The 26696-nt window shown below is 32.5% G+C and overlaps 3 protein-coding genes across 12 annotated transcripts in view; 2 read left to right on the top strand and 1 right to left on the bottom strand.

Moving 5' to 3' along the window:
- Positions 1-10311, top strand: part of LOC148610373 (coadhesin-like) — a 37790-nt gene extending 27479 nt beyond the window's left edge. For 6 of the 7 annotated variants that reach the window (XM_088542906.1, XM_088542902.1, XM_088542903.1 and 3 more), the window contains 6 exons: positions 818-982; positions 4304-4468; positions 7434-7533; positions 8418-8482; positions 8765-8892; positions 9490-10311. In XM_088542906.1, coding sequence (XP_088399032.1) covers positions 818-982; positions 4304-4468; positions 7434-7533; positions 8418-8482; positions 8765-8892; positions 9490-9498 — 632 coding nt within the window. In that variant the 3' untranslated portion in view covers positions 9499-10311. Of the gene's footprint in view, positions 1-817; positions 983-4303; positions 4469-5504; positions 5599-7433; positions 7534-8417; positions 8483-8764; positions 8893-9489 lie in introns of those variants that run through there. The other variant, XM_088542905.1, reaches the window with a different exon arrangement.
- Positions 10312-10444: 133 nt separating this feature from the next.
- On the bottom strand, positions 10445-20222 carry LOC148610372 (SAP30-binding protein-like). The gene is made up of 10 exons (XM_088542910.1): positions 19672-20222; positions 18460-18596; positions 18007-18046; positions 16836-16924; positions 16273-16364; positions 15927-15987; positions 14263-14314; positions 13135-13193; positions 12340-12394; positions 10445-11563 (listed from the first exon to the last, which is right to left on the bottom strand). The coding sequence occupies exons 1-10, from the start codon at positions 19904-19906 to the stop codon at positions 11394-11396; spliced, it is 990 nt and encodes a 329-aa protein (XP_088399036.1). The 5' UTR covers positions 19907-20222; the 3' UTR covers positions 10445-11393.
- Positions 20223-24032: 3810 nt separating this feature from the next.
- The window catches only part of LOC148610371 (kinesin-like protein KIF27), a 41723-nt gene continuing 39059 nt past the window's right edge, over positions 24033-26696 (top strand). For all 4 annotated transcript variants that reach the window (XM_088542901.1, XM_088542899.1, XM_088542900.1 and 1 more), the window contains exons 1-2: positions 24033-24177; positions 26226-26299. In XM_088542901.1, coding sequence (XP_088399027.1) covers positions 26261-26299 — 39 coding nt within the window. In that variant the 5' untranslated portion in view covers positions 24033-24177; positions 26226-26260. The remainder of the gene's footprint in view (positions 24178-26225; positions 26300-26696) is intronic.

Below are 26696 nucleotides of genomic sequence, written 5' to 3'. Positions count from 1 at the left end.
AAAATAAGAAAAATGAAAATGAAATAATAAGCTATTTACTATAAAAGTTCTACACATCGATTTTTATTATACACAATTTCATTTAAAGGAAACCTTTTAATTCTACTTTTTTTAATTTAAACGAGTAATACAATTTTATTTATATGAAATAATTATTACTGATTAAATTGTATGAAGAACTGGTGTACTAATACTTATTCGTAGTATTAGTAAAGTTTTGCTACACTTAAAATTAATCAAAAAATGAAATTGGCTTAGCCCTCCATAATTTGAATCAAGAAAAGTCTTAAGTACGTTTACTTAAAAAAACTAAAATCATTGTAATTTTGATTTTCCGGAGAGTTAATTGAAAACATGAAATGAATACCTTTAAACAGGTATGTAGAGATTTTTAATAAGGCATATACTAACAAATTTTGTTCCATTGTGTCTGTAAAAGAATTTCGCATGTTAAAGTTTTAGTACTTCATATTTACCAAGAAAAGTTTTTTTGTGATATGGAGTTGTACTAAAAAGGCTGGTATGTGTACCAGTCTTTTTAGTACTACTCCATGACGATCATGTTAAGAATTTTCATATTCAATTTGCATAGACAATTTGCTTTCATTTTGTTTTCAATTTGCATACCAAGAAATCAAAATAATATATTTCAAACCTTTTAATTTAGAAAACATCTAAATTGTTATTGAAAAGGTATTGAATTAGATGAGTATCCTACTTGTACAAATATTCAATCATTGATGAGCAAAGGCGTAAAACCTACTTTATTTTGTTCTTGTCATATCATTATAACTGTAGGAATAATTATTATTTCCAGTTGATGGGCACTGGGGACAATGGTCTACATGGGCAGCATGTTCAGTGACATGTGGGACTGGAAGTAGGACCAGGTCGAGAACATGTATCGGACCTTTTAATGAGGGTGCTCCGTGTTCTGGTGATAGGTCTGACATGACGACTTGTTCTGAAAATGATTGCCCGGGTAAATAGAACTAATGCCACTTGCCTTGTTTAGATCTACTTATTTATTTGTTAATACATTCGGTTTTTTTTATCACATTTTCACGTAACCGTCGTATTTACGTAAACATATGCAACAACATAAGTCATTAGAAAGGTTATACATACCAATTAAGTTATTTGTGTTTTTGTTTTGTTTTCTCTGTGTGTTGATGTTATTTTTATGTGTCTTTTGTGTGGTGTTTTTTTTTTTCCTCAACAGAAAACTCAATGAGTATTTCTTTTAATTCTAATGTATTACAACGAATCAAAATATAACATCTCATACATCTAAACTTAATTGAAATTAAAATAATAATAGTAATTGTAACTTGAATAGCATAAGTATCCTACATGTACAATTAACCAACAATCGAAAGGGGGAAAAGTAGTTATAGCGAGCGCCGCGAAGCAATGTGAGCTCTACGGTTATTACGTGTACTTTCTAAATTTCCCTTCAGGTTCCCCAATATACTAACGAAAAAAAAGTCATGTCCCGGAAGTAACAAAAAGTGACTGTCCTTACGGAGAAAATTCATCATTACCTTCAATCAAACAAATAAAAAAGTAATCAAGGGAATCAAGGTTATAGCAGTAATCAAAAGAATGCAATCCTGGGACAAAGACCAGACATGGAAAACAGACACACACAACAAAGAACAAAGAACAAAGAACTAAAATCATACATACAAAGCAACAAAAGTAAATGAGCAACTCGGACTCCACTAAAAACTGGGAGCATGGACCAGGTGCGCCGGTAGGGTAAGCGTCCTCTGCTCTTCTAGAAACACCCGCCGAGTTGCTCATAAAAAGTCAAGCCCGGGGTAGACAAACGAGGAAAGGAAAACTATGACCCGTTGAATACATCAGTTTTCATGGTGCTGATGGATACACCATAACGATCCACGAGTTCATAATGACGACCATAAAACTTCTGTAGTGATGACTTCAATCTTTTAGCAACATAACCCTGTTCCAGAAGCCTATTTGTTAGAGTTCTAGCGCGATACAAACAGTCTGCGTAGTTTCGGCAAGCTCTGGCATAACGTATGAGTTGTGATATGAACACTCCATACGCAGGAGCCAAAGGGATGTTGCCACAGATGAAAGGAAAGTTGACAATTCTGAATGAAAAGTCATCACGTTTGTCGTAAAGTTTGGTCAATAGTTTTCCTTTACCATCGATTTCTAAGTGTAGGTCAAGATATGAGGCTGACTTCACAGTGTCTGTAGTATCCTTCATCTCAAGTTCTCTGTGGTAGATGCGATGTATCAAATCCCCGAAATTAGGATTGTTTAAAGATAATACGTCATCTATATAGCCGAAACTGAGATTGAAGGATCTAGCCAAAAGAAATTCCTTCTTTCTGATCAGATCAGCTATAAAGTCAGCCTCACAAGAGTGAAGGAATAGGTCAGCAAGTAAAGGAGCACAATTTGTTCCCATTGGAATGCCGACCGTTTGTTGAAAAACATGTCCACCACACTGGACAAATATGTTGTCGATTAAAAATTCCAGCATTTTGTAAACATCTTCCTATGTATATTTGAAAGATGATTTGGAATTATTTCTTACAAAGTATGAGGAATCTCTACAAAGAACTATATATTTGTATCTAGGTGTACCATCTTTTTTTGGAAAAACAACAATGTATAATGTTTTTAAGTCGGGATTTTAACTGACTATGGGGAATAGAAGTATACAGTGTGAAAAATCATAGGTTTTAATGCTATTATATTCAGATAATAGTCTTGAACTGATTGTCTCCAAAAGATCTTTCGAATTTTCCAGGATCCACATTGAATTAATACCACTTCGGGAGTAACAAGTGTTGTGGTAGGACTGTAGACCCTCTTTGACAGTTGTGAGTATAGAAGTTAAAAGTTTTGAAAGAGGTTTGGTGGTACATTTTGCAGACCCAGATATGAAACGTTGTTTGTATGGATCCTTGTGAAGTTCAGGAATCCAGTACATAGACGGTAAATCACAATCATCGTCCTTGGTAGAGCGAAAAAAAATATAGGTCAAAATCACGTTTCAGTAAAATTAAATTCATCTTATCTCATAGTGTTCAGGTCTTTTTCTAATTTGTTTTACCTATTTAAAGAAGTGAATGTTATGTGTTTAAAAACTTTTAGAAACACGTGGATGGACGTACGTGTATCTCCGCTGTCCACTGTTGCTGTTGTCAAGAACCTGACCTGCCTTGGAAAAAATATAACTCGGATTATATTATCAAAATCGAAGCATAGCTTTTGTAAGATAGGAAAGGCAATATAAAATAGGAAAGGCAATCATTTTCTTGTTTGGAATTTGCAGCTGTCGTCTGAATTTAGTTAACGTCATATGATATGTGTAAAATATTCCCACCATCCGTGGAGAACTGCAATATTTCCGGTATTTGTACAGATTGATCTGATAGGCCAAAACTGAAATGGATGTTGCTAGAGATGCCCTTAAGGGATAAAAATGTAAAGTATTGCGAAGTGCAATAAAGTTATTAACCATTTTGAGAGCGTTGGGAAAGGAGGTATGGGGTTGGAATTTGGGGTGTGGGATTGTTCAAGTTATTCAAGTATTGAAAAAAAAAATTCCCCCATTAATTAACAAGACAGATTTTCAAATAGAAATATTGATTTTGCTTGCTGCTTAGATATAAATCAAAAATATTGCATTTGCGAAATAAAAATTTTCAACTGGGTCTTCCTGGGGAGCATGTTCAGTGACATGTGGAAATGGCAGTAGAATTAATTCGAGAACATGTATTGGTCCTTTATATGGTTGTGTTCCGTGTTCTGGTGATGGGGCTGGTATGATGACCTGTTCTAGAAGTAACTGTTCGGGTAAACATAATATTCGCCTTTACCTTGCTCAGTTTGATTTATATTTCACCAATTTGTTTGTTTGTTTTTGGTTTGTTTTTCATTTGTGTTTTGCTATGTTTTGTTTTGTTTTGCTTTTCACTTCAAAATAACCCCTGAATGCACATTTGGCATTGGGAAATCCAGACAAAATGAGTCATTTTAAGGGATGAACACATACTATTATTTGCAGTTAATTAATGCAGAGAAGAAATTTGTTTCTTAAATTTTGTGTACACATTTTGTATTTTTTTATGTAATTTATATGTAAATAACAAAAAACAAAATGGTTATATATCACATCTCAGAACTAAGGTAGAATGCAAGAACGTTCGATAAAAACTGGTATACTTAAGAATATTGAATGATATGAGTAGCCCACATATACAAATATCCAACAAATGAAAATCAAGGAAGAATGAAATGTTATTGCTGGTTTTAGTTGATGGGTACTGGGAACAATGGTCCGAATGGATAACATGCACAGTGACATGTGGAACAGGGAGTAGAAGTAGATCTAGAACATGCGTTGGTCCATTAAATAATGGAAAGCCGTGTCTTGGTGAAAGGTCTGATGTCACATCCTGTTTTAAAAATGGATGTCCAGGTAAATCAAGCATTAGAGTTGGCCTTTGTAGACGAGGTCTTCAATAAATCGTCAAAAGAATTTCTGATTTATTTGTTTATTCCAGATAAAGTTTGAGTTTGTTTTCCTAAAAACATTATGGGTGGCAATAGAAAAACCATTTATACCAAAGAGGGAATTAATTTACATACACTCAAAATTCGATTCTACTTTTTATTTCGATTTTGAAAAATTGTCAACGTTCTGTTAATGTGGTTTTTACCACGTGTTGTTCGGGGCTTTCAGAGCTTGCTTAAAGGTATGTTTACATTTGTTGAAGAACTCTTGGTGAACTCTGAAGGATTTTATTTTTTTTTATTGAAGTGAAACACTAGTGCATTCCTTGTGTTTCAACAGAACCGTTATTAGTAAAATATTAAATATGCTCAATGAGCTACTTTTCAAAATACCCTGTAATCCTGATTACTTTATGATAACATTCTGAATTCAATAGATATAAACATGAGCAATGCATTAACAAATTAAGGAGGTAGACCCAGGGTAAGGGACATAACTCATGAAGTCAATGATATGTGTATCACATTCAATTTCACTAAAGTCTTTCAAAGAGTAATCAAGGGAACCAAGGTTATAGCGGTAATCAAAAGAATGTAATCCAGGGACAAAGACCAGACATGGAAGACAGACATACACAACAAAGAACACAAAATAACTAAAATCATGCATACAAAGTAACAAAAGTAAATGAGCAATTCGGACTCCACCAAAAACTTGGACATGGACCAGGTGCACCGGTAGGGTAAGCGTCCTCTGCTTTTCTAGAAACACAGCTTAAATTTGAATCATAATGAAATCAGTTACTTTGATGCTTACATGAGATTGATATACAGAGCCTGAATACAAACGTTCCAATGAATCTAAAAAGATGTGTCCCTTACCCTAGGCCTACCTCCTTAAATCCAAAATATATCATTTCAGTTTTCAAATATATTAAGTAATTTTCTTTAAAGTATGTCACAAGAAGTGAATAAAATGCAAACAAATATATTTTATATAGAAACAAAATGTGAGACCTATCAAAAGCCTCATACAAAGGTTGGCAAAGATTTTTTCCCAGGCTGGGTGATACTCTATGGAATGGGTTATACTGGGTAACATGTTTTAAGCTTATTTTCAACAAAATTTCTATAATTTCATTGTATTATTGATATATATAGAAGTATACACAATATATACTCAATGATATAATATTTAATGCAGCTATTTTACCATTCAATTTTATCTTAACCTCTAAACATTCAATAACAGAATTCCACTTTTACACATGTACATTTAACATTAGGTTTTAAGTAGCTGTCTTTGTAAGAATCATGCAAAATCTGAAAAATGTGATACACCCCAAAAAGGCTACATATTTTTATTTTTGTAATTAAGTTCTTCTATGGGTCTATACTATAAAATGTGTAATTATTCATTCAAATCTGCCTACTCTCATGAAATAATCGACATTAAAAATACAGTAGATTCTATTGTATTTGAGCGCCATTTACAGAGTTATCTCCCTTAATTTTGAAATCTACAGTGCATTCTATATAATTTTTATCTCCTAAGAGCACGGGTTATATGAAAAACCACATGTTAATTTCTGTTTACTATGACATTTCAAACAAAATATCAAAAATAAAAATATGTAGGCTTTTTACCCATGAATCACATTTTGCATGATCCTTAGCTGGAGTGCTACTTAATGGGAAAAATCAATTGCTAATTAGGCATAAAAGCACCTTAAGGGGAAATGACAGGCTTAATTGTATAGAAGAAAGGGCTAATTTTATTGTTAAATGAACATATTTTGTCCGACATTTTCTAACTTACATAATTATACAATGATGCATGGAAGTACCTATGAAGTTGTGAAAATACTTATTTAACAATTAAACAAAATTTAGCTTTGGCTTACAAAAATATCCATTCTCAGTTACATGTACAGTATGAAAAAAGTGCAAATTGGATATTCAACAAAATGGGTAAAAATGAGAATCCACATGCATAACTTTGAAAGAAAAACCCTTTTTTGCAATAGTTCCATTTGCATGACATGGATAAGATGTGTCATGCCCTTTCTTGGATTACTTGAATGTGCCTAAAGATCCATGAGGTAAAGTAATACACACAGTGTTAGCTTTCATTGGCGGTTATATTTGGACAAACAAATAAAGCATTCATTATAATCAAATGTAAACATGGTAATTTTACTAATCTAATCATTAATTCAATCAATTACTTTCAAAAATGTTGTAATTATTAATTCAATTTAATCAAACATTAATTAAAGTAATTGTAAATTAATCAATTTCTTTGAAAATAATCGAACCCATCACTGTATTTCAGTAAAGCAGATGATTTAACTCCGACAAAAACAAATTACTAGCTGTTACAACATTTATGTATCGTCACAAAGTATAGTTTTTATTTGTTTTTATTTGAGGTGGGTCGTTTGGGGATTTTCGACCCGGGTATAATGGCCACATGTTTCCATAAGGTGAAAATTTTGTCGTGAGGCGTTATGATACAACAGGTTTTTTATGATTGAAATATTTAAGTTGTTGACGCATGTGGTCAAATTTTCCTGCAATGAAAATGTAATGAAAATGAAGTGTTTTATCCATTCCGTTTCATTTCACTGAGGTTCCCATTTTATGAATGGGTGAACTGCAAAAATGTTTTGTTGGCAAACAAGCACACATTTTACTAAATATTACGCAAAGGGCATACTGATTTGACAAAGTTTATTTTCACTGTAGCATTTAATATAATCTAATATACCCTTTTTATTTGGTAGTTAGCTCCCTTAGCTTTTGACTCTAAATAATTATTCCATTTCATTGTATTATAAGCCAACAAAAATAAAGCCGTCGTATGAGTTTTCGTGTTAAAAAAAAAACAGACATGAATGCCGTTTAACCCCGGATGTTCTTTATTTCAGGTTTAACCCAAAAACAGATAACGGTTATCGTTGGAAGTGTCGTCGGATCTGGAGTTTTTCTGTTTCTAATTATTGTCGTTTTTCTATTGGCATTGAAAAGGTTTGACTATCATTTTTCTAACATTTCGCATTTTATAATTTTTACTTTACTTGCTTTTATTTTCGTTTATTCAATTGCCCTAGAAAGACTCGTCTTTCTTTAGAGGATTTTTTTATTTAATAGTTGCTTATCTTGATAAATTGACCGAGCAAAGGATGGTACTATATTGCCTGAAACGTTGATAAAGCCTTGGCGTTGGCAATACTAAAGACAGTACATCCAAATGGCAGTCAATTTACTGATAGGTAGATAAAATTCCTCACACATTCTCGGATTTTTTTTATCCAACTCGTTTTCCGTTTGTTTCCATACATTATCGTTCATTTTTATTATTCTCCATATAATTGGATACATAGCTATCGACTATTGAAAAGGAGAAGGGAAAAGGGGGGGTGGGGTTGGAATTTTTGGGAAAAAACAAATTATTTCATAATCACTCGTTTCAAGCAGTTAAAAAGTAGCTCCTTGCTCACTCATTGAAAAACAATCCCCATTACTTAACAAGACAGATTTTCAAATAAAAATATTGATTTCGCTTGCCTTTGAAATTTAAATAGAAATATTGCACTTAAATTGCGAAACACAAATGTTCGTCCGACCCCACACCCTTTTTCATTTTTGTAATGTTTTTTATTATTCTGACGAATCTCGCACGGACCGTACACGTGTGGTAAACCTCTCGGTGCTCGCTGATTTAGGCAATGCCTACTCCATATTATAGGTGATATCGTTAGATCACCACGTATTATTTATCATAATAAATAACGACCGTACTTTAACCAATAAAATATCTCACTCTTACCTTATATGAAACAAGTAGTTATAAGTATGGTATTTTAGCATTTACCGACATGCACTTAATTTGTATATGCTTGCACATTCAGAAGAAGGCAGACGGATAAAAGAAAGACATTGGAAAAAGAAACTGGACAAACTAAACTCCGCAAAGGTATTCATTTGTCATGAAATCTAGAAGTTATATCGCCATGAATAATGCAATGTTGATTACAGCTATAAACTAAAACTTAACTTCATATTGTGTAACTAGTAGTAAGAAAATGAAATTAAGGACTATATGAATCTTTTAAACGCCATCATGAAATTTTAAAATTCAAAAATTCATATTTAATTCATTTTTCCTTTACTAAAGAATCAGCTTTGTGGCATTTTTAAAACATTTGCTTTGTACACTAGTACGTATTACTAAACAGCATTTTGATCTCTTCAATAGAGAATAAAGAAGAACATATATACGACTCGCTACATGTTAACCCGTCCTTCCGCATTGACGAGAACATTGGAAAAGGAAACGTCTATGTCAACGTCAAATTGGGACAAAATAATTCTGATTATGATAACGTAAATATAGTTTTTTTAAATGTTAATTTTATACAACTTGCTAACACCACAATCACGCAGAACTTTAAGCAACCGACTGGGGAATAAATTTATCCACTATTAAACTGCATACGCTCATATATTAAGAAATCACCAAACATTTAATTGAAAGCAACATCTACAAATATTCTTTATGGTGAAAGAGTAATCAAGGGAACCAAGGTTATAGCGGTAATTAAAAGAATGTAATCCAGGGACGAAGGCCAGACATGGAAAACAGACATACACAACAAAGAACAAAAAGTAACTAAAATCATACATACAAAGTAACAAAAGTAAATGAGCTACTCGGACTCCACTAAAAACTGGGAGCATGGACCAAAATATTATTTGTTATTTTTTTCATATTATAATTACCAAGGAGAGTGAATATATAACAACGGGCTATCTTTAGTAGAAACACTCACTGTGATTACGCATTGGGTGCAACAACAAACCTAGTGCTATCCATGATATATCCACTGACAGAACATACTGAATTTTATAAAATATGTATCATTTGCTTTATTATTGATATGTGAATGTGCTGTTAATGGTAGATATTTATTTATTTTACAGGTCATGTGACTGATTGCATATCGCGGTAGAACAATGTGGCATTATCGTGATATAATAGTTGCAACTGTTATGTTTAGTTGATGTGTGCTAAAATCCCACGTGTGTGTGTGTGTGTGTTGCTTTCCTAACTAGAAGATGCTTTCTTGGCATTGTTTTTGACTGATGTAGCTTTCATAGAAAAATATGCATGGGGTGCAAATTATGGTACATACATGTAAATATGACAGAGGAAATTCGTGAACTTTTTTTTAATCATTATGTACTGTAAAGACATTTAATAAAAAAATTGGTCTTACAGTTTATCAGTTCAGAACAGCATATTCAAAGGGGCATTAAGAGAAAGTCAGAAAGTCAGCAGGGTTTTACTTGTACAAAAACTGAAAATTGTAGAAAAAGTAATTAAGTTCCTGTATCTGTTTTCTGTGAAACAAAAACTATACAAAAACTGAAAATTGTAAAAATACCCGAGTTCCTGTATCTGTTTTCCATGATAAAAGAGTGTCAAAACATGGTCTACGTTAGTGTTCCACTAAACAATCCATTAGAACTGACATATAATGACTAAAACTTGTCCAGTAAAGACAAGTGTCAGTTTTATTCAGTGTTTGGTTATAACTGGTTTCAGTGTATATGTATTTATAGGTAAAGATTGCTTACAAAACTGCAATGCATCATAGAAATTGAATGATTTTTTATCATTTTCACGCAAAAACGGAGTTAAATATATATTATGTGTTTTTCTAGATATAATATATTTAAAGGTAAAGATTGCTAACAAAACTACAATGCATCATATATGTTGAATGCATTTTTATCATTTTTGTGCATAAAATGAACTTAATATCTATTATGTGTGTTTATAAATAAAGAACTGATTTTAGCTCTTTCAATTTAACCAATTGAATTCATTTTTTTGTACTACAAAATTCAGAATGTTAAAACAACAACAATATAATATATCTAAGACAGTGATTTATTCACAATTATATGTATCCAGTAATGTTCAAGTAGACTGATCAAAATCACATACAGTAAAACCTATCTAAACCAAACCTGAATAAACCAAAAACCTTACTAAGGCCATAATAAAAAAAAATCCTAGATTCTCATCCAACTTTTTTTTAAACTGACAGCAGGAATTTTCTTTTTCTTTTTCTTACAGTAACTGTCAATCGTGCTGAAAAAAAAGGGTTGTTGTTATCAACATCTATGTGTGCTTAGCGATCAATTTTACCAACACAAACATATCGAAAAAGCTCTATCAAAAAGCATTCTTCTCTACAACTACACCCGTACCAGTTTTCTATTGTATAAAACTATGATTTACAACCAAGAAGTTACTAAGGACGATTATTCTAAATAGGTCCTGAGAAGACATAGAATATTTCCAGAAGTTTGAGTCGGGTATTACTGTTCAAAACACATTTTTAAAATAAAAAAGGGGGGCATGAAAAATTGGGTTGTGCCGTGATGAGAATCTAAGAATTTTTTTTTTTTTTTGGCCTATAATAGACACATTTTTAAGTTTTAATGTATTTTTTAACCTTGGAAAACTGAACAATTTTCTACTCTCTATACTCAAACATTTTGGTTTAAACAGGTTTGTATGTAATATTTGATATTTTACTCATGTCATCACCAATGTAGTATTTTTTTTCAAAACATCTAGATTTATGTAGAATGTATGCATTAATTACATTATCAATAATCGTAAGCTGCCATTAGAGTTCTCCTTATTCTTGTATAGGAAGAACTATAAACGAATCTCAAGAGTTTTCCATATTTTTGTAAATGGAGAACTATAAATGAATCTTCCATCATGATGCAAATTTCATCTCATAATTACAAGGAGCAATCAACAGCATGGAAGTCCGGTGACATCTAAGGCTAATGTATCCTTGTAATCATTTAGGTTTCTTTGTTATGCTCCCTGTAGCTGGTATTACAGTAGATTTTGTTCCTGAAGCAGATCCAGTTACTACACTGGGGTTTATTACACCAGGTAGGCCACCTCTAGAGCCAGTCACATTTGAAACTGGTTGATTGTCCCATTTTGATTTTCTTTTTTTATCATCTAAAATCCAAGAAAATAAAATTGTGTTCAATACAGAAATATAAGTGTTTATCATTCAGCAGTCCTTTTCACAAAAAATCGTAAGTGTAAAATTAGTTGTAAGTTATGATGTCATAATAGAATTAAGTATTGTGACGTCACAACTTAAGACTAATTTTACTCTTACGATTTTTTGTGAAAATTGTACTGGTTCTCCCTATTGATTAATTTTGGACTTGACTTGATTTTGGATCGGATTAGTGTTCAGTAATTTTGTTGTTTATACCCTTATTGTATCAGAATTGATAAATGGACAGAAAAGTCTGAAAAGCATTGCCAGTTAAATCTGTATACATGTTTAAACAAATGAAAATACATATACCATGAAATTTTATAGAGAAAAAAGATGAAAGTCACTTTTATCAAACCAACAAAAACTATTATATAAAACAGTTATCTTTCCAATATCAAAAGATTAAAAAAAAATTAACATTTGCCAATTTGTAGGTGCATGTACATGTATGTTTGAAAATTGAAGATAAATTAAGGAGGTACACCCAGGGTAAGGAACATAACTCATGAAATCAGTGATATGTTTGCATCATACTCAATTTCATCAAAGCCTCTCAAGCTTTTGTTTGAAGCAGAATAAAATGAATCCAAGTTAATTAGATGCTTAAATAAGATTGATGTAAAATGCTGACTACAAACGTTCCAATGATTTTTAAGAGTTATGTCCCTTACCCAAGGTCTACCTCCTTAAAAAGTCAGTTGTGAATTAAAGAAAAGAAATGCACCTGTTGTTGCTTCTGTAGCAGAGTTTGGTCTCTTTGTCCCAGTCACAAATTCAATCTGTAAAAATAAAACAAAACAAAAATAATAGGAATACAAAACTCTATAAGTGGAAAAAAGTGTTGTACTCATATTACTCGGACTATTTCACAGTGTAAATAAAATAAGCAAATATGTAAGTGATGGTTAACTAGTGATACCCCTGCTTTCAATCATGATATAAGGAAAATAAAACAAAAGAACTGTTAATCAGCTCAGAAATACACTTAAAACGTTTTACTTTTATTACATGCATGTACAAACTACAGTTTATAAGGATTTCACACACAGAAGTGGCTGGAAATACATGTACCATAATTGAAACCAGTGGCGACATCAAACAAAAGTGGGTCAGAACACCCACCCCCCCCCCCCCCACACACACACACACTCTTTGTTAGAAAATTTGTTTACATCATTCAGAATTTGAGAAATTTACGGGCAGATAAAATCCTGGACCAACCCAACCTCTTTTTCAAACCGACTCATGATACAAAAACTCAGTACAGCAAACTTTTATAACGATAAAATATAATATGAAAGCTTTCTTTTAAAGGTTTCTGGTGACATATATACAACCTGATAGTCAAGTCAACTTAAAACTTTACAACAATATAAAGATCCTTAAAATTGTTCAAAAAGATATTTGCAATTCTTGTGAATATATTGGTTTGTTTGTTTGTTTGTTTATTGGAATTTAACGTCCGAGCAGCAATATTTCAGCTATATTCAGACGAGAATATATTGGAAGTCTACAATACCTTTGTTCTGTCCTTCCTTTCTTTTTCTCTTTTCTCCATCTCTGTTTTCTGTGCCTTATCTGAAACAGTGATTAGCCAATATAATATCAAAGATGCATGTATCATGCTGTGGAACTAAATTTGATCTATCCCAAGCATGTAATATTTAAGGAATAAAGGGAAGACTGGTTCGACCTGAGTCAGAATAATGTGTCCAAGTGCAATGAAAAGCATATTGTGTACCTGCTGCTGCATGCTTTCATGAGGAAGCATGTTGGACTAGTACAAGGAAGGGTCTGCTTGATTAGTCAAATGCTTTCCCCCTGAAACGCATGAAACATCTGCAGTAGGCATTAAACCTCAATCCATCAATCAATTACTGAAGTTAAACAAATTCGTTTGCAAAGTCAAATAAATGGCTTTTTTAAATCTACCACCTTTAACAACATAAGTTAGCCATCCTGTCACACACCCCACTCCGAAAAGTTTTTATCCCATGATCAAACACAACTAGCTCAATAGCTATCCAAACCCAGTGGGTCATTTCAATTTGGCCATGGGGTACATATATAAAAGGAAAACATTATTTAACTCACAAAATTATACCATCTTCACCACTTGACCCTTAACTGCTCAGTGACAAACCAATTCACCATAAGAATGAATCCTTTGGCTAGCAAATTAACTGACTATTTAAGGAGGTAAACCTAGGGTAAGGGACATAACTCATGAAGTCATTGATATGTTTGTATCATATTAAACTTCACCAAAGGCCGTCAAGCTTTCATTTCACACAGAAAGAAATCAATCTAAGTTATTTTGATGCTTAAATGACATTGATGTAAAATGCTGAATACAAATGTTCCAATGATTTGTAAGGGTTGTGTCCCTTACCCTAGGTCTACCTCCTTAAGTCCACTACCCATTACATGTACAATGCAAGAGAGCCATCTTGCCACACAGCATATCACTGATGCAATTAAAATGCTATCCATGATTGATCATTGTTCATATATCCATGTATGTATCCATTCTTATGGAATTTGCACAAATTTTATACAATAATGAAAATAAGCAGTTGGGAGGTATAAATGCTAAAATCATAACCATTACATGTGCAATGTTTTATTTACTGCTACAGTAACTCACCTAGTGCATCATAAAAGGATTCTTTACCCCATGCATGAGGATCAAATACCTCCTACAAATAAAAAGCAAAAAATCCTGCTCTTTCTATTGCATAATATAAGCATTACACATTAACAGAAGTTATCATGAACACACAGGGCCTTAGGTTCCAATTTACCTGGACAGTGAAACTTATCCCAATAAAAGTAGACTTAGGCATATCTGCAAATTCATAATGATGGTTGAAAAGAGATATTTTATGCCAAATTGTTTCAATCTGCACCATGAAAATTGATTTGTTCAACATGTCATAGTTTTCCTTTCTTCTTTCAACTAGCCTGGACTTGACCTTTTATGAGCAGCTCGGCAGGTGTTTCTAGAAAAGCAGAGGACACTTATCCTACCGGAGACCTGGTCTACGCTCCCAGTTTTTAGTGGAGTACGAGTTGCTCATTTGCTTTTGTTACTTTGTATGTATTATTTTGGTTACTTTATGTTCTTTGTTGTATACGTCTGTTTTCCAAGACTAGTCTTTGCCCCTGGATTACATTCTTTTGATTACCACTAGAACTTTGGTTCCCTTGATTACTCTTTTAATTCTGAAGTGCTGAGAACTTTTTATCTCAAAAGTGCATCAACTAAATCAGTTAAACCATGACTGGTTATGTGGTATGTTACAAAATAAAAGTGAATTTTGTGGGTATTTGACATGCATGAAACACCTGTATAAAGGCTGCAACTTAAGTTGTGTTATCATAAGTTCTTTCAAGTGGTTGTTGTCATACCACACAAGGAAATAATGTAGTTGTAATGATTTCAGAACTCATATTTTAGGCATTCATAATTAAGTTAATGATGTACCGAACATATCTGGTCAATTCAGATGCTTAGAGTTTCTTTTTGGGGTGACAATTACTATAAATTTTGAAAAAGGGGAATTTTCAGAATTTCAGAATTTCTTCTACATCACCCCTTATTTCGCTTTTTCAAAGCCAATGATGAATGGAAACCAATCATTGGACGTAAACATACAGTAAAAATAAGAATTATAACATTCAAGTCCAGTGGAATCAGCAGAATTCTTTTTTTTTATTAAAAGAAGCTCATTTGAGTAATTTTGTGTATGTACCTGTATGCACTTCTCTGAAAGTGACCAAGGTAATATTTCAGTGATGATAATTTATTTGGATAACTGCATTTTGGGTGAATGTTGCCCAGAGCGGATATCATTTTGTATGAGCTTGTAAGTGCAATAATATACTTGGTGAGGGATAATATTCATTAATATAGATGTAACAACCCTTTAATTTACACAGGTAGCCAGGAATATTTTAGTCACTGCTTGTGTACTAGTAAAACAGAAGTATAGATTTAATGCATAATTTTACAACTGTATAGAATTAGTTTTTATATTGACTGAAAATTCATATTTGAACTAGTTCAACCAGTGTTCTCCATATAATTTTTAAATAGCACAGTTATTACTGGCATAGCACAGCTATTTTGGCCTAGTGCATTCTAACTAAAAATAATTACTGATAGCACTGTGCTAGCCCAGCACTGCAAATTACATTGCTATGATGGCATGGGGAGAACACTGAGTTCAATATACATCTTTGTTGCTTTAATTTTTTTTCCATTCATACATCAATTCTGAAATTATTGCTACTGAAACTGGTACTTACAGGGGGATAATTTGAGCCTTTCTCATCAATACCAATAAATTCTATCAATTTTTCATAGATACTGGAAATAAAAATTATATACATTGAAATAATTAATCCTGCTAATGACGTACATGTACAAGTATCAGAGCAATGTGAGTGCAGAAAAAATTGTACTTCACAGTCTACAATAGTAAGCATTAAGTGGTTGTGTCAACAATAGATATAAAAAAGCCCCCCCCCCCCCCAACTTTTTTTATTTTCTTGCAAGCTCACAAAAATATTGCCAGTACTTCCATGCACTGTCAAATCAGTCTTAGTGACCACTTGTATTTAGCTGAAAGTTATACGAGATATTAAACAATACCTAGGATTCCTGAAATCTTTTCTCCTTTGTATTTTTGCATTCATATCTAAACCTTCTCTTCTCATTTTCTCAAATAGACCAGCAATTTTATCCTAAAAACAGATAGAATCCGTAGTTGGCTTCAAAAAGTGTAAAAACCATATCAATATACAAAATTATAAACATATAAAAATTCATACATACACAAAAATAAATAGTTTTAGTAAATTACAGTCCTCAACAAACATAACCAAATTTACCAAGTGTTCTAGGATTCCACTTTCCCGTTACCCTTGGCAAATGCAATTTTGGTGTGGGAGTGTCGATTATTATTCCCCACTTTCCCACTGGCAAATAAAAAGCTTGAATGTTTTAAACGATTTGTCAAGTTTGGTATTAAAGCAAACTTCAAGTGTGGGAAAGTTGGACTTCATTTAGAGTTTTCCAGAGGAAACCTATCCTAAAGCACTACCAAAAGTTTAATATGAATTATGCTGTTTACAAAACAAGGTCCTTGTTGGTTTTTATGTGTATCTTACAAAAACACTTACAAAGATAACCATCTTCAAACTTAAATTATTTACCTGCAGTTTATTTGAACATTTTCCTGGGGGTGCTGGAGGTATTTCTATCTCATCAAATGATTTGTTTAACATACTTCTAGATAATGATGCTGCAAATGATAAAAAACATAACTAAACATCCTTAATCTGTAATAACAGTAAGTTTCTTTTTCGTATACTGGGAACCTGACACATGCAGTGCAGAAGAAATGTTTCTTATATGCATGTACCCATTAAGTCTTATTACTGTGAACAAATCTATTTTCTTGGATACTTATTTTCCTGATCTAGAATGTCAATCCCATTTTGCAATTATTTAATTTCACATCTGACATTCCTTACAAAGATGTTATCTATTTAAAGAGACTTATTCACAGTGATTAAAAACAAATGATTTGTTTTTTGTATTTTTTTTATCTTGCTCTTGAAACATGCCAAAATAAAATGTTTGTCAAAGTTGGTTGGTTTACAGTAAATCAAGATTTTTTCTAGCATTGAAAATTCCATTTAGTGGGAAATTCTCATGGGATGCTTATTTTGGCATACATTGTACATCAGTGGTCTGTCTAAAAATGCCAAAATTAATTCTGCAAAGTATTAACTCTGGGGTTACTTACTGCCTTTGCAATAAATAGAAATGCCAACATTTTGTGTACAACCTTAACAAGCTATGTTGAAGTCTTTATTGGGCCATATTTGTAAATTGAAAATAAAACTGCATCTTTTTTTTACATGAATTTTAACAACATGTTTTTTTATGAAATTTTGGAATCTATTTCAAAATTAGATTAAACAGTCATATGCTATCAAAACTTTCACAATATCTGATAATCAGAGGTGTAATACTCAGCCCGTGTGGTTTTAAACTTGAAAAACTGTAAGCAATGCTTACTAACTTGATATCCATACTCCCCATTTGATAGCATACACCTCTTGATCTCCAAATTGATTTGGATCAAAATCTAAAACAGGATGATCACAATAGGAATATGCAAGAAAGATTCTGTGAAGGTTTCATTAGATTTTTTTCAATTAAATTCCATTCAGTGGTGTAGGAGGAATAATGGATAAGAGATGGGTACTCCTGTACATTACAGAAAGAAGGAAGTATGGACGTAAATGTACACCCTTTAGTATTACTTTACATCCCCACTCCTCAAGTTGGGGTAGAATAATTATTTGTACAACTTACATGCCTGTTCTGCATTCAAAGATGTACTTCTATCAATCCTCTGGAATGAAAAAAAATCACATTACAAACAGGAAAATGGGATAATTACATGTAGGTTCTGTTATGATGACATTTTCCATGTTCTGGGAACAAATTTATCAGAGACTTTATGTCATAATCTAATAACTAAATCTATCATTAAGATTGATGTGCACGATTTAAATCAGTAATTGCAGAAAAAAAATTGTTTAACATAGTTTAAATGACATTACAGAGAAGTTAGGAACTTTTGAAGAGTCTGACAAATGATTTTCAGAGGAACAAACATCAATCAGGCATGTTTCTTTTTAATCAGGACCAATTAAATTGGAATTGACAAGAATGCCTTATTCTGCCGGACAATTTTAAGCTGTGCCTGTCTCATATAAATCAGTGTAAAATGAACATAAATAAATTAAAAAGATTTTGTCTTGCCTTTTTTAGAATATCATCTTCCTCTCCCTCATCATCATCATCATCATCATCATCATCATCATCATCGTCGCTTGAAGAAATACTCATGTCATCTTCTTCTTCATCATCAATACCATAGTTAGAAACTAGTCTAGTTGCTGTCAGAAAAAGAAATGAAGATAAATATCACATTTTACTTGAAAAAAAAAAACAAAGTCAAGAATATTTGTAACCCTCAGGAATTCCAGTGTAACAACCCATACAGTGTGTTTAGAATTTGATTGGTTCTATTGGAAAATAGAAAGTCCCGATCTTGAAATGGATATATCAGTATTTTTTTAACAAATGTATCTTCAATTATACAAATGAATGAATTCAAATGGCCAGGATTACATTGTTACATCTTTCATCATGTTTAAGAATAATCAAGGGAACCAAAGTTATAGCGGTAATCAAAAGAATGTAATCCAGGGACAAAGACCAGACATGGGAAACAGACATACACAACAAAGAACATACAGTAACTAAAATCATACATACAAAGTAACAAAAGCAAACGAGCAACTCGGGCTCCACTAAAAACTGGCAGCATAGCCCATAGCCATAGCTTTTCTAGAAACACCCGCTGATTTAAAAATCACGTAAAAGAAGGTAGGAAGAAGTACAGCAAAAGATTCGGGACTTTATACAAGATAACTGAAGTAATTTACAAGGCTTAATCATGCTAAACTTCCTAGATATTGTCACAATGTAACCCTAGATATTAAAAAAAGAGACACATAATAAGGTCTAAAAGGGAGATAATTTGTGGAGAAGTTCATAAATGGTACATGTAAAATGAAAATTCAGGAACTGATACATATGCATAAGACATGCCACTTTAAATCTACAAGATGGCGGAAATGGGATTTTTCACATGTAAATTTTCTCCAACTCCAGCAGACTCATGACATAACAATAAGTAAAAAATCTACCAAGGTTTCATCGGACCAATGTCTGGTCAAAAACTAAATGGGGTATCAACTTATGTTTGTATTGTAACTACAGAAGCATTTCTGGTACTGCATATCTCATAACTTTAAAAATTAAATGAACATTCAGAATTAATCAGATAAGTTGGTTACTGTGGTTGTTTGTGCAAGTATGCTTCAGAGGAGCCCTGTACAGTTTTGGAAAAAGAAGAAAGTATATGAATACATGTACACATAGCATACAATAGCTTAAGTCAATTACTTTTCTTTCCAGGTTTTGTTTTCTGTGTTTCTGATGGAGTAGCAGTGCTCTGTTTGCTATTCTCCTCTTCTGTTTCAAGTGCCAGAACAGGGCGTGATGATGGTCTTGATCCAGGATCATCATGTTCATCATCAGAGATATTATCAACAGAACCCTGATTTGGAACGTCATCATCAGATTTGTCATCATAGGAGGCCAGTGAAGCCATTGCTGCAGTGCTATCAGTGCGTTCCATTTATTTCGAGGGAATGTTTCCAAAACAGTCAACAGATGTTCAATAAAGACTTTTTTCAATGAAAGTATTGAAACTGAGAGTTAGAACAGGGCAATTTCATATCATTCCCATAATTTAAAACATAAGTTGCTCGATTTTTTGGTTCGATGTCAGTATGAATTATACGTTTACCACAGTCTCTTCAAGGGAAAAGTTTCAGTTAACTGTATTTTTCTATTTTTCACCAATGCAACGCATCGCCGAAAAATATTCATCGATGTTGATAACTTTTTTTATTATAACAATGACAATATTATGTACATATAAACATAAATATGACCACGAATCTTAAAGAATACTAGAAATCATTTTCGAATTTAGTTACTGTGGTTTATTGTCGTTTAAAATAGGACTAAAATATCACTTATAATTTTCGAAAGGTCAATTGTTTGTCATAATGGAAATTTAGTAATTTATTTTTTCCAACCGTTTAAAAAAATCTCGTCCCTAAAATTATTCGTACCCTACTTTTTCTTCTGTTACTTCAAAAAGATGATAGGATAAATCGGACCAGAACGCAAATGGACCATTACAAAAACAAACCAACACGAAATCGGACTAATCAAAAACAGGTCTACGACTACCGTAAACCGTATTTTTTTAATCATTTGACAATTGAAATGAGCATGTTGGGAAAATATGTGTACGAATACGAATGAGAAAACTTTATTTAGATTCGGTACAATTACTTGAGTTGAAACAAAGGTGTTCAACATTAATTGTTCAGACATATTTTCGGGCCTGGTTCCCATACCAGTTTTTATCTAATAAAAGGGGGGGGCTAGTATTTTTGTAGCGTAAGAAATTGTTTCCGCCTAACCAGAGTAAAATATTGTAATTCTAAATCTACATTGTTAAATATTCAATGACTTATTAAATTATTTTTATTATTTTTCTGTCCATGGCTGGGTAAGTTATAAAATTTTGCTAAAAAAAATCCCAACCTCTGCCATCCCTAATATAATGGTTTGTATATCATGACAGTGTCTAAATTTACCCTGCATAAATATATATTACTCGGTGCCATTTACTCAAAGTACAGATATAATTAATCAATTAATCTTCCGTCTGGTATATCGTCAAAGCAATCAGCCAAAGTGAACTTCAGGTTAACCTTATAAAATCAAGTACTTGACCAGACCCCAACCTCTAAACAATTACTTTTAGGTCACTGAGTATCCGAACGCAAGTTAAAATAGGACGCCGTGATCATACACATTATACTCGGCGTCACATAAATAACATACTGTTAAAATTTGAATAAAAATATTTTCTACGACTTTATTGACACCAACCGTCGTTTAAATTGTCTTAAATGACTTGCTCATTCGTTTAGCCAAACATCTTCTCAAAAACAAGTCGCTTATTAGCTTAAATCATGCGTAACAAATCCTTACGGGAAAATCCCATACTAATATTCGCCATGTTGGTTTTTACGGGACGATTTGTTTACAAACGAAGTTCGTAAGTTCCCGTCGAACTCCGGTGACAATCGTCTGCTTGATCAACTTCTCGGTATTGTACGTTGTTCGCGTAAAATAAATCCGAGATATCCAAAATAACGCCGAAGTGCATTCTGGGTTCTTCGGTTTTTGGACAAACCATTTAAACGTAAACAACATCTCCTAGCAACCCGATCACTGTAAACATGGCCGACTTTTTACAATGTAAATATTGGCACCTAGAATTAAAATCTGACCGGAATTTAACGATTCAATGTTTAGGGAGAAGCCGTTTGGCTAAACGAATGAGCAAGTCATTTAAGACAATTTAAACGACGGTAGGTGTCAATAAAGTCGTAGAAAATATTTTTATTCAAATTTTAACAGTATGTTATTTATGTGACGCCGAGTATAGTATTTGAACGGGAAAAAAAACGTAAATTTTCGAATTTGGCAGAAGTCGAGGACGCTCATCTGTTTAGAAAATAGTCAACCTTCACCTATAAAACCACTGCCAGAGAATTCCTGCTAACTATAGTGTCGATACATATAAACAAAAACTTCTACTGAGGATTTCATAGGTTGTGAAATAATATAATTAACATTACGTTAAATCTGCATTTTATTGATTTCAAGTTATAAAGGTCAATGTGGCTTTATCAAGAGAGATCTGTGTATTCAAAGCCAACCTAAATTATCTATAATGTCTTAAGAGGTTAACACGTAGTCATTAACCAGGCTATAAAAATCTTTGCTTCGAATATGTATTAAGAATCATTTCATTCCGACTCATAAATAAATTATGATTTCATGCTCCTTAGTACGGTTCCACTAGAATAAATCTCAGTGTTCATTGTCAGAAAGATATGTTGGCCTTATATATGTACCTTCTTAAAATATTAGTGAACTGCTCTTACCGCAATACATTGTATTTTCATATTTATTACACCTATAATTACACATGGTCCGTGCACACGCTCAGCTTAAAAAGCATTTGGAAAATTGGCAAATAACAAAAAAAAAAAAAAAAAACAAAAAAAAAAAAACACACACACACACAGTGCACAAACATAAACAATGACAAATGGAAGAAGGGTGTACTCGTTTGTGGGAACTGGACATTTCCATTGATTTGAGAATTGGAAATCAAGCCAAATAACTTTCATTTGGACCACCCCATATTTGCTTCTGAATCCGTCACTGATATACCCTTCCCATTATTTATTGTAACTACAAAATTACTTAAATTTTTAAACACATATATTTATTTGTTTGTTTGGTTTAATTATCAAGTAGCTGTCTTTGTAAGAATCATGCAAAATCTGAAAAATGTGATACACCCCAAAAAGGCTACATATTTTTAATTTTGTAATTAAGTTGTTTTATGGGTCTATATTATAAAATGTATAATTATTCATTCAAATCTGGCTGCTCTTAGGAAATAATCAACATTGAAAATCTAATAGATTCTATTGTATTTGAGTATCATTTACACAGTTATCTACCTTACTTTTGAATTCTACAGTGCATTCTATACAATTTTTATCTCCTATGAGCACGGGTTATATGAAAAACCAAATGCTAATTTCTGTTTACTAAAGCATTTTAAACAAGATGTCAAAAATAAAAAGATGTAGGCTTTCCAACCATGTATCACATTTTGCATGATTCTCAGCTGGAGTGCTACTTAAAAAAAAAAAAAAAACAACGCGAGAGAAAAATATAACGTCAATACCGCATATCATACCACATCACATTACATCACACCTCATGCAGTAATAATTCTTAGAATAATTGTAATGCGAATTATTGTTATCGAGTATCGAGACTACAAGTGATTTATTAAAGATACCCCCATTTGAAACAAGCGTTGCAGTTTTATGGGAAGTCAATCCACGATCGGTAGTATCGGATCCAGAGATTTTGAAAGGGGTGGATCTACAGGAGTTTCAATTAAGAGAGGTTCCAGATTATTAATTTCTCAATTTTGGCCATGCGAATTCTACACGAAATGCTGATAAACAAAATTTTTCAACAAAAGGGGTGTTCCCAAGGAGGAATACTCAGAAATGTGTGCCATACAAAGGTTAGGGCTTTTTTTTAGGGGGGGGGGTAAAATTTTGGATTTTTTTTTTTTTTTTTTGTGTTTTGTTTTGGTCTGTGAAAAAAAATTATGATAAATTTTTAGGGGTGGGAAAAAATTATAAATTACGGGAGAGATTAAAAATAGTTTGAAAATTTTTAGGATGTGAAAGATTTGCAAAAGGGTACCCTCCCGCAAATTACAATAATTTAAAATGTTTTCTCCTTTTTTATAGAGCATATATACTTTATGTCTCAGAAGATATGTTCGGCTCTGTGTCTAAAGAAATATTTTCTCAAAATAAAAGAAGGAGTGCAAACATACACATGTATATCCTCCCATAAAAATCAAATGGTTGCTTCTTTATTCATCACGATTTAAAGTCAAAAGTAGGGTTTATTATAAACTCTGTGAGAGTCATAATGGAAATGTTTTCTATTTTTATGGAAAAATTGTAATCGTAATTAAATATTAATTAATCTTCCAACTGAAATCGCACTAAAGAATGTGGCGAATCAGGGAAGTGGCGTCTTAGACAAAGCTCTCAGTTTCGAATTTTGTCGAGCATGCGTCAAATTCTTATGGCTTGAAAGTTGTTTACATAGTTTCCTGGGACATTCAATTTTTTCTTGTCTGATTAGTCATGTTTATTTCCTTTGCAGTTAACCATGCAGTGTTTAAGCAGTTTAAAGTGAAAAGAGTAACCTGTAAGCATTTGATAATGACCGCCAATAGTAGTTTGTCTGTCCCAAACGAGGTCCCAAAATCTTAGTTTTGTGCCAGTTGTGGAGTCTGTTCTAAGCCCAGTCAACATTACAACAACCTAAATGTATTTTTATTCTAAGTAAGAAGACACAGAGGCAACTAATTTAGAGATGTGAAATTGTAAGAGTTCAAGGTACACCCCGAACATCGATCTGATCTATACTAACTCAGTAACTGAGCCTTTCTTGTTGCACAAAAGAAAAACCTCGGACGCACTAGGCAATAGAATTTGTCCAACATTTGACCAATCTGATTCTAAAAGTATAATGCTCCTCGGTTTGGGCCAAAATTCTTGACAGAGTCATTGTTCTTTATTTTTAGTGATATCTAACCAAATTTTTTAGGGCCACTTGGTGAATGGAACTACTTTGAGTTGCGTATGGCTACAATTCTGGTATTTTTTGCAAGGAGAAATACTCCTTTCTGCATCCGATGTTATTTTTTTAGTGTACTGGAAATGGCAGAACATTTTCGATTGCCTGAACCTAAATTTTAATATTTCCTCTTTTCACAGTCGAGTCATAATTTTTATTGCCAGTTTGTCCCCTAGTGAATCTGTCCCTAAGTGGGTCCATAATATGTTTTCACCTGCTTACATGTGGCTACCCTACCAACCCTATTTTTTAAAAAGACGAAATAACCTCAATCATATGGTGCAAACACAAAAAAAAAACCTGCAGAGGCAGGTAATGTTCAAGTGTGTGCCATAGGGTGAGGTTATTTCAAGCAGACCAAAAGAAAAAATAACAGTTCCTTATAATTTAATTTTAGAATAAGACTTGATGAGTAGATCATCTAAAAGGTTGATAGTATCACAGATGTATAACCAAATCTTATCCACTTGGAAAGCATGTTTCTTCTGAAATAAAATTATTCATCAGATTGAAATGAAATGTACTCTCACGAGAAGATTATTGTTAGCATGTCTGTTTATGTATCATACACACATTTAAATTTTGATTTGTGGATGTCATTATGAGTGTGAGGAGGTAGACCTAGGGTAATGGACATAACTCTTAAAAATCATTGGAATGTTTGTATTTACCATTTTACATCAATGGTATATAAGCATCTAATTAAGTGAAATTTTACTGAAAGAAATTTTATCTAATCGTCAAATACATGTACATCTTTAAGTATTAAATTTTTAGTGATATTTTCTTCAAATCATGTTCAAATGACTTAATAACATGTTTCGAAGTAAGGTTGTACAATATTTCCTTCTTATAAAGCATGGATAGAAATTAATATGAAACAACTAAAAACCAAAAAGTAACCAATTCCTTTTTTGTCAAACCCTCCTTATCAAACACTTTTACAGCTGAAAATGATTATTCAGATACTTATTTTGATTGTTCTTACAAGTTTCTTTCTTAAAAGTATGTTTTTAAATGAAGAATTGTGAAATTTGAATTGCAACCAAGGCTGAAAATGTCCGATTTTTCCCGAGTTTCGATTTTGTTTTATAAGCCATTTCATTCATCCTGTGTCAATCTTATCATGCTTCGAAATTAAAATTGTCCAATTTATGTAGCTACCAATGTTTACATGATGTTTTAATCTGCATTGAAGTTTCTTTCCTTGACATTATCATAGGAAATACCGCATCTAGGTAAATAAATTGACAGATCAAGTGCAAAATATCAATTTTTTGTCTTACAAAATTTTACTGCAACCTAAGTCTAAATAACTTTTTTTCACATGTTTAGACTTTCAAATTTGCACTGCACACAATACATAAATGTGCGCTATACATACCAAAATACAGTACTTTATATTAGATTCCTGTCCTGAAGCCAGAAGATGTTGCATATGAGATGTCATTTTTCAGCGAAAGCAAAAAGATAAGAATTATGGATTTATTTTCGGCGAAGATGTTAACTAAAAAAGAAAACATTGATATTTCTAATTTTCAAAAGCATCCCACTCTGTTCTCTGTTTATATAATTTTTTTCTATTTCTTTACCAATCATGCATTATTATTTTGTAGTGTAGCCTAACCAAGCACAAGTTAGATGAAACATCATGACTGCTCAGGAAGTCAATGTAAGAGTGGCAGTCAGGGTATGTAGATTGTAGGAATCTGTACATAAGTATTGTTTTAAATTGTGAACAATTTGTACAAAGTAAGCAACTTTGGGGCAGTTGAATTACATGAACCATGAAGCAGTTTTTGAACAAGCATTAGCTGACCCAAAGTTTGTTATGCAGGCATATTTTGGTCAAAAATTAAAAACATTATAATTGAAGTTCTGATCAATTCCAGTCAAAATTAAAGATTTGTTCCTTCATCAAAACCATATCTAGTTACGGATTCTTTAAATTGCATACTTCCTTCATCAAAACCATATCTAGTTACGGATTCTTTAAATTGCATACTGCGAACCAATGTCAGTGATGTCACAGTATGAAGTTAGTCTTTGAAAAACAACTTGTTTTGCCCTGAACAGAAATAACCAAT

The sequence above is a fragment of the Perna viridis genome, chromosome 8 (genome assembly GCF_037379345.1).
Source record: "Perna viridis isolate PV_CMFRI_1.1 ecotype Kerala chromosome 8, ASM3737934v1, whole genome shotgun sequence".
Classification (NCBI taxonomy): Eukaryota; Metazoa; Mollusca; class Bivalvia; order Mytilida; family Mytilidae; genus Perna; species Perna viridis.
Note: the sequence above shows the minus strand (reverse complement) of the source record. Positions and strands in the feature narration are given on the sequence as shown.